The 8,816-nt window shown below is 32.9% G+C and overlaps 2 protein-coding genes across 3 annotated transcripts in view; one reads left to right on the top strand and one right to left on the bottom strand.

Annotated features, from left to right (window-relative positions):
* LOC128988728 (segmentation protein Runt-like) overlaps positions 1 to 8,816 on the bottom strand; it is an 83,700-nt gene that overhangs the window by 45,962 nt on the left and 28,922 nt on the right. The window lies entirely within an intron of this gene.
* On the top strand, positions 215 to 8,007 carry LOC128988730 (phospholipase A1 1-like). Its single transcript, XM_054410323.1, has 8 exons — positions 215 to 330; positions 762 to 873; positions 2,252 to 2,506; positions 3,000 to 3,121; positions 3,614 to 3,782; positions 4,227 to 4,403; positions 6,364 to 6,529; positions 7,069 to 8,007. The coding sequence occupies exons 3-8, from the start codon at positions 2,419 to 2,421 to the stop codon at positions 7,196 to 7,198; spliced, it is 852 nt and encodes a 283-aa protein (XP_054266298.1). The 5' UTR covers positions 215 to 330; positions 762 to 873; positions 2,252 to 2,418; the 3' UTR covers positions 7,199 to 8,007.

Below are 8,816 nucleotides of genomic sequence, written 5' to 3'. Positions count from 1 at the left end.
TGAGTTTACAGCTTACTACTTAGGGACTAAAAAGGCTTTTTACTCCCTGGGAGTAAAAGATTTTTTTGAGACCCTCAATGCATGTATTAAAACGGCGGGTTTTGCTGCAGTGTGAAAAATTATATTTCACCTTTGAGTTATTGCTATTATTGAATAGTAAATAACAACTGCGCGCCATTAAAACTAACATATGTTAGTACAAGTTACTCGTTCCAGGCAAGAACTCAATTTGCTTAGTTTTATTCATTTCGATGTAGGCAGTGTTGCAAAAGTTTTTGAGTAGATATACATCTTAGAAAATGAAAAATATTCTCCTACTATTTACTCTAAGTAAGTACTTATAATTTTGCAATTATGTAGGCTGTATAAATAATGTACTAATTTATTAAAGAACTAAATTAAAATCTTTATGGATAGTTTATTTACTGTACCGTTTGAAATGATAATCTATTTTTAATTATTTCTGGTGTTTTCTAGGATTTTAAATATTGAGTATTCAACGTAAGAGACAGTAGTGATAATTCTGAAAGGAATCAATTTTAAATTACATTTTGATCCAATGTATCTTACTATTTTCATTAGTAAGGTATTTTTTGGTACGTATTAAATTGTCCCAAATAAAAAAGTAGTGAGTCGCTAAATATGACGGTAGTAGCATTACAAGACACAGTTAACACTAGTTCACTAGTTCCAAGATTACCTACACATTATTATTGAGTCTAAATGCTTCAGACCATACTTCAGGTTTTTTTCTTTTTCAGTTCATTTGCAAGACTCCTATGGGAAAGTTTATAAATGGAAGAACTTTCTCCCGAATACAGAGAGTTTGCCAAAAGGAGAGATCGAATCTAAAATTGAATTACACCTTGTTGAGTAAGCATTGGTAACTATTTATGTGTGTAACGCTTGTTGATTTTCTTTTGTATTATCAAGAAAATGAGATTTTTTTCAGTAAAACCATTAATTGAACACTGAAGTAGACATCCCATCTATATGGACCAGCTGTCACCAATTACAAAAAAAACATAGCTGTGTGAGCCAGTCACAGAGTTAGTGTTTAAAATTGTATTTTAAAGCTTATAATTTTTGCTGACCAAGTTGATAGATCATAACAGTTACTTTAGCTCACAATAAGTCATTTGACTTGGTAAAAAAGTTCGTGTATTTGATAGAAGTTAGTAATTTAAATCAACACAATCTGTCGGTGGCTAATATCAACTACGACGACTTTGATTAAAACCGGTGACAACTCGAACATGGGGATGGAATGTCTACTTGTTTTAATAGTTAAAGGTAAAACCCAAAAGAAATAATTTAATAAAATTTTTAATATCGAAACGATTCAAAATTTTTAATTAATATATTTTGGACGTAAGCGAGGATAAAATTTGTTTATAGTATTGTAAATATAGTATTTTACTTTACTGCTGTCGTTTTTTAGTTGCAAGAACAGCATAAGTTAACGTAATGTGTACACTATGGTGATCTATAGTTTTTTTACTGTCTAGATACTCGTCGATTGAACTATCTTAAACCACCAATACTATAACTTACTTCGTTCACAATATCATAGACAAAACGAATTAAACATAGACCGACAGCTGTGCTGTGGTTGGCGTAGGATGTGGCGTCCACCTTTGGGAGCACCGTGTAGTTACGGCGTAGGCACCACTTAACTACACGGTGATCCCAGCGGTGGACGCCAGAACCTATGCTAATTGCAGCACGGCTGTCGGTCTATATTTAATTATTTTTGTCAGTAAAATCATTTAGGTGGTTTTAGGGGAAGAAATCCACCCCCTCCACTCTATCCTTATCTTTAAAATAATAGCGCAACAGCTGATTAAGCAACATACATTAGGTACAAAAAAAGCGGAAGAACTTCCCTTCAAACCACAAACATATTGAACCGAGCATAAAATCTTCCATTTTGGAAACAGCTTATCAGGTGAAAACCAATCTTTTTCCAAAGACGGTTGAATTTTGCATTTGAATTGTTTTCATTGTTTTAATAAGTTCTTAATATCGGTCCAAGGTAACATTTCTATGTGGGTCACCCGTGCTTGAATTGTTATTTTATTGGGCTTGACTAAACTGCTCCCGCAATGACGTTGGTGGGATTATAAGTGGAAAAAGCTATAATGTTTTTCATTCTTACTCTAACGTATTCATTTAAGCTATAACATTCTTACTGGTAATGTTTTAGCAAGAAAAAATGTAACATTACATTTAAACTTTTACAATATTGCAGCAAACAATGGGTGCCAGACGGAACAGAGGCAATTCAGAGTGATGATGTTATCCCAAGATATCCTGGCAAAGCAACAGACGCATTAAAAATATTACTTAATCAAGAGACAATCGTCAAGTATCACACTAGCCCGTTAGCAAAAGCAAAGGATCTGTTGAAAGAAGAAAATGGCTCCAAAAAAACAAGAGTCTATCTTTGTCTTCCACACTGTTGGTGGTTCTGCTAAGGACAACTTTGTAAAAAACTCAATTATAGGTATGACTTTGGAATAATTTCTAGGACACTTTACTAATTGTTTTCATTTTTATCAAAAACCAGGTTCCAGGTTGATTCTTCAATCAAATAAGATCGGTAACACAATCAAGGAACTCGGTATGCGTTTGGAACATTATATTTGGATGTTCTTACAAAGCTCACTACCTACACATGATAACTTGTCAATTGAGGATCTCTTTATAATCCATAGCTGTAAATTCGGTTTAGAATTGATTAAGTAATAACTGCTAATAATTCATAGGATAATAATTAAGAACACTCGTTCATACCTCTAAGTTTATCTAACAAAACAAGATAGGTTTCTAATACAACTTCCTCTAGAGAACCTTTATTAAGATAGTAGTTTCATGAAGTACAATATAAAATATTTATACAAGACCCCACTGTATTGTTCAGATATTCCTATCATAATCATTGAAAGTAAGATAATATATTTTACAAACTAAAATGCTTCTTACATATGATGTTTCAGCTATGGCATTGAGAAATTTCTTGAAGAAATATAACATTTTTGCATTCAACATGGCAGAACTGCAGGATTATATGGAGCAAACTGTCATGAAAGGATTGTATGGCAAGAGGGCTAACTATGATGTAAGTATTACGTACTTTATACTGCTTAAGTAGTTTTAAAATGTGTCACAATTCAGATATATCATGAAGGGCTTGCAAACAATCACAATATACATTCTATTGTGACAGACTATTTGTAGATGAGTTATGACACAAACATCTGGTTTAGATATTGTTTCACCCAACACTAACTTAATTGTGTGTCCACTTCACCATAGAATTAATTTAGTTGATAAATTAGGAAATACAATTAGATTTGTTAATGTCCTGAACTATAATGATACCCTTTTGATTTGAAAAACGACATTTTCACTTATATAGACAGTGGCTACGTATACAATCGAAGTAACAATGTACTAGTATATTCTTATCAAAATATAATTACAGTAAAATACTTATCCAAAACCGAGCATTGATAGTTTCTTGCTCCAAGTGTGTATTCTGTTCTACTTTTGTCTAAGTTTGAAATCACGCAGTAAATAGACTATATAGTACAATCTTTAATGTTTACAGGATTTAAGTGAAATCATTGGTAACTTTTTCAACTCTGCGATTGCCGACAAACTATTAGAACTCGACAAAATACATCTCATCGGTTTCTGCTTCTCTGGCCAGCTCACAGGCTACATAAGTCGCTACATTTCGTCAAAAAACGACGGAAAGAAGATAAAATCCATAACAGGTGAGTTTGAAAAAAAGGTCCATTGGAAAAAAACTGCTTTACTCTGCTTAACTCAGAAGGATTAATGCATAAGGGTATTTGCATTGGAGCTTAAAAACAGCATAAGCAAAGTTTAAAATTATTTCTATATGTTTAATCATTTTATGAGAAACACAATTATATATGCGATTCTTATAGTAATAAAGAAATTAAGCGATTTTGATTTCAAGATTGTATATAATTTAAAAAGACATGTTTGCATTACATCTTTGTTTACAAATCTAGCATTAAAAAAGTATTCAATCACATTAGTTAAGAGACATGGTATGCTTTGTACGTAATATCAAAACAATTTCAATTTTGTCATAATTTTTAATCATAATCTTACCATATTTAAACTTCAATGATAACAATTTTAAGTAAAATCTCGCTACACATTTTAAACAAATTAATTGTTTCTCTCAGCCTTAGACCCAAACTCGGCGTTTTTCTTCGGTATTCAGAACAAAGTGCTTTCTGAGGAGGATGCCGAACTGGTGTTCGTCTATCACACCAACTCACTTGTCGGCGGAACTCTTTTTCGCAAGGCAACAGCTGATTTCAACATCAACAATGGATGGTTTCAGCCTGGCTGCTACTATAGTAAGTACTAGCATTCACTTTTGGATAGTCTATAATTTACACCTATAATACACTTACTCATTCCTCATTACACTTTGTTAGTAAAAAGTCCGGAGACCCCCTGTTAATTTTTTTACGGCCCATACTAGAAAAGCTAAACTCGGCACACCTTTATGGCAGGTTATAAAGTACTTTTTGGGCATAACCGCTAATTGGCGTACATCCCCAAAATGGGGGATTTTGGGGGAAACTCAAAAATTTTAAACGGTAAGACCCATCGAGTGACAGATAACGGCAGTGACAGTAAAAGATTGCAGCTGATTGAAATCTTTATACATCAGAATAAACGTGCGATTTTATATTCAATTGGCTGCCATATTTTACTGTGTTAAGATAAAGACCTCTAGTTTGCATTGTTCGTTTTAGCGAATTTCCCATATAGGGAATATAAGCTATTACCGTAGTACTCATGGTAAGACCTGGACCCGAGACCGATCTAATTTTTCATTTTGAGGTCCCTTGAGGCCAAAAACACAATCCGTTCAAATTCATATATATATATATTTAGATATATATGTATATATATATATATATATATATATATATATATATGTCCGTTAGCGCGATAACTCGAGCAAAAATGATCCGATTTTGATGAAATTTGGTACAAAAGTGTAAACCTACGTTTATTCGAACGAGTTCGCGATCCAGCATAATCGGACCATGGGAACGGGGGATTATGGGGGGTTTTATGGGGTAAAAATGGGTTTTTCCCATTTTTGAACCTAAAAACAAAACATTTTGCGATTTCTTTCTAAAACGTTTTGTAGAGCTTAAAAAAAGAAATAATTTAGTATATTGAAGCGCTGTTGTATGCCTAACGGTCACGGAGAAAAATCAAAAATAGTGTAATTAAAAATTCCCATGTTATTCTTATGGAGAAAATGAAAATTATTGTAGTTTACTTGTTTATGGGTATATATTGATAAAATTTGGCCAATTTATTTATTTCATCCCAGATACTATTCATGTATGGTCAAAAAACACTTTTTACCTTCCTCGTAGCAGCAAACCTAAGCACTTGTTAAATCTAATGTTATTTAAATAGGGAATAATATGTCTTATTTATTGAAATATTTTAGTAAAAATGTAATCAGACAAGTTGAAACTCGCTTAGTCTGCAGGTTTGCTGCGGCGGGGGTATTTACTACATACTACAGGGTGTCACGTAGGTACAAAGAAAATATAAAAAGGTTTATGAGTTGAAATAATACGAAAATAAAGAATATTTTTTCCGAATTATGTATCAACCATCATTGTGTGTAAAAAATGTAAACTCGATGTCTTTAAAATTATTATGGATATCTTATGAAATACTGCATACAATTTATTACAACTAGTGTACCTGTTGCTCGAATTCGAGCAATTACAGGCGTTATTTTAAAACGAATAAAAGTCATAATTTCTTATGACTTCGATATTCGACTCAAAGATTATGTAAATACTCAATACTACCGCCTTGAGCGATATGGATCATTGAAATTCGCTCAGCTCTATCCTGTCCCTTCATGGGCAAGTTTTCATTCCTTTTCTTTCTTAGTTTTTGTTGGTTTCTTTTTTTCAATTCAAAAGCCTGTATGTACCCCTGGTTTTTTCTATTTTCCTAGCTACCTTTCCAAACGTCTCAACGTCCTTTGTAACTCATCATGTTTTATTTTCTCATCTCTAAACCTCTCTTATCCAAGAATTATTCCTTAATAACCTATTACTAAAGAATTTCTGACTTATTCCTACTATTACTAAAGAAATATCAAATTATAAATAGATAAAAATAACACGATTTTTCTTTGAATAAACCAAACTCCCATTTCGTCTGGCCTGAGCCGTTGTAAATGCAGTAGCGATTTTGCAGCTATATTACAAGCCACAATTAAAACTGAACTATTGCTTTTCTACATAATATTGTTATACTCTGTTACAGGTGGGAAGAGATTGTGTAGCCATCGGAGGGTTGTAACGCTTTTCTGGTATGTAATTCTATACCCTGAGTTATGGACAGCAAGAAAGTGTAGTAGCTTCTTCTTGTTCAAGTCCTGTCTCTGCAGTTTTGGGTCCAAGACTTCCCTAACATTCCCACCAGCCCTAGGGTAAATTACAATACAACTGATATGTTACTTATCTAATTTTCTAATTTCTTTGAAAATTGAGTAGGGGCCAATCGCAAAATACTTCCGTAACTAAATGGTTCTTGCTCTGGCCTATATTAGGATTGTATACCAATTTTATACAATTTTTCAACTTGTATTGTGCTTCACCACCAAACCTGAAGCAATGGTGTAACGTTTTACCAGACATTATTGGGCTTATATTGAACCGTTTTGAGTTAAAATTTAGCTATCCATTTATGATTTTGAGGCTTAGGTCTATTTGCTCAAACCTGTTTAGCGTTAATTTTGTGTTTTATTTGATAGGAAGTTTACAATTTTGAGTTTAATTAAAGTTTGAGGTGTTCTGTCTAGAAGGTCATACATTGTGATAAAACTACTTTCATTGCATTAAGTTTTGATAATACCTCTCAAAATACTACTTTTTCAATCAATAAATTCGCAAAAGAGTATCAATCAGCGTGGTAAGGAAAATTAATTTACACTTTTCCCCCTAACTGACTAATATGGACCTGTTTCAGTGCAAAAGGGACTTATTACTTGAACACAATGGCTCAGAAACCTTATGGATTCGGACCTTCAAGTGCCAACTGTTTCTCTTTCAGCAAGAGGAAGAAATCCGAAGCCATGATAAAAAACATTTCAAACTAACCCACATATACTTTTAGTCAATCGTAGGCACCAACCCATGCGAAAAAAAGAATAAAATATTTTTTTATATCCATTGTTTCACAAGGCATGAATGACCGTGTATTATTGAACTGTTGATATTTAATAGTATATTTCATCACTAGGGCCTAAAGTGACTCTTTTCAAGTTTTACGATCGAGGCGAAGCCGAGGTCGGAAAATGAGCGAGGGTTAAAAAGTCACTTTTTGCCCGTGTGGTGAACTATATTTTTCGTCATATTTCATCATTAACTATCTAACTAAGCTAGAAAATGAAATAATTTGTATGTAAAGATAACCTCTCAAAACGACTTCCAGTGGTAAAATGCAACTTTAAACTACTGTATTAGTAGGGTAACATAACAATCTATCTATCTATTTACTATTATAAAGAAGAGGTGGTGTCTGTGTGTGTGTGTGTGTGTGTGTTTGTATGAGATAATCTCAAAAACTACTGAACCTACTGGGCTCAAATTGCACACAAATGAAGCTACAGCTCTGAGGATACATATAGAACTATTCCCGCTTCGATATTGTCTTAGGGCTCTGCCCCGTGGGCTTTCAAAAATTTGAGGTGAGAGATTTAAAAGTAAATATTGATTGATGGTATCCATGGTAACAAAGAACAAACCTACAAAGTTTGAAAATGTAAACAAGCAGAACTAACTGTCAAATGAATTTCGATTTCACAATTCCACACAGCTGGTTCAAACATTTATTTAAATACTGCACGAATATTAGAACAGAGAGGGTAGGGATCATATTTAAAATAATGACGTCACTAGCCTGAATGTAAACATTATTTTACATTAGGTACTAAAATGGAGCTGTCAAACCATATGTTAATGTCATTTCATTATAATAGGATTCTTTCAGTTACATAATTTGTTTATGTTTATACTCAATTATACTGAGTCTGTTCTAATATTTGTGATATGCTGTAATAATATTTTATAGTGAATATGTCATTGTAAAAAGAAATTATTCAAAGATATAGGATATAATTAAGATTCTACAATCATTGCCGTATCAACCTAGGCCCTTATCCTGAGTTTTATGAGAATTATGTTTTAGATTTATTTTTGTGTAAACAGTAATTTAATATCCCTGCTGCAGCAAACCTATAGACTAAGCGAATTTCCATTTGCCTGATTGTCATTTCCCTAAAATATGTTAGAAAACTACACTATTGACAGGTTTGGAACTATTGTGATAGCTTTTCGTTTACAGTCCAAACCATTAAACAGATTCTTTTATTATACCTTAAAATATATCATTGGTTTTGTATCCTAGGTAGCCTAAATAAGTATTCACAGTATGAGTTAACAAAAAAGTACTAGACCTATTACTATTATCAAGTTAAGTAGGCTAATACAGTTCAATTTAGTTTCTAAAATAAATGTTAAGGAGTGAAACCATTTGGCATTTTCAAAGAACCAGCATTAACTCGTTTGCATACTGACCCCGTAGCAAGGCACATAGCTGCTAGCGAATACGAATAGTAGCGCTGTTGCAGTAGCGCCAGTCAAATTTTTAAGCGACCGACGCTACTAATTGGGACCGACGGGATTGATTTTTTTAGTATCTTATATAACTTAGAG

The sequence above is a fragment of the Macrosteles quadrilineatus genome, unplaced genomic scaffold (assembly GCF_028750875.1).
Source record: "Macrosteles quadrilineatus isolate MER2022 unplaced genomic scaffold, UCM_ALF_1.0 Scaffold_3__2_contigs__length_128488019, whole genome shotgun sequence".
NCBI classification, from domain to species: Eukaryota; Metazoa; Arthropoda; class Insecta; order Hemiptera; family Cicadellidae; genus Macrosteles; species Macrosteles quadrilineatus.
Note: the sequence above shows the minus strand (reverse complement) of the source record. Positions and strands in the feature narration are given on the sequence as shown.

Excerpts from the sequence above, each read along its gene's own strand:
- LOC128988730 (XM_054410323.1), top strand. The coding sequence starts at position 2,419 with ATGGCTCCAAAAAAACAAGAGTCTATCTTTGTCTTCCACACTGTTGGT. Across the intron at positions 3,122-3,613 it reads GCAAGAGGGCTAACTATGAT|GATTTAAGTGAAATCATTGG; the intron begins GTAAGTATTACG and ends TAATGTTTACAG. Across the intron at positions 4,404-6,363 it reads TCAGCCTGGCTGCTACTATA|GTGGGAAGAGATTGTGTAGC; the intron begins GTAAGTACTAGC and ends ACTCTGTTACAG.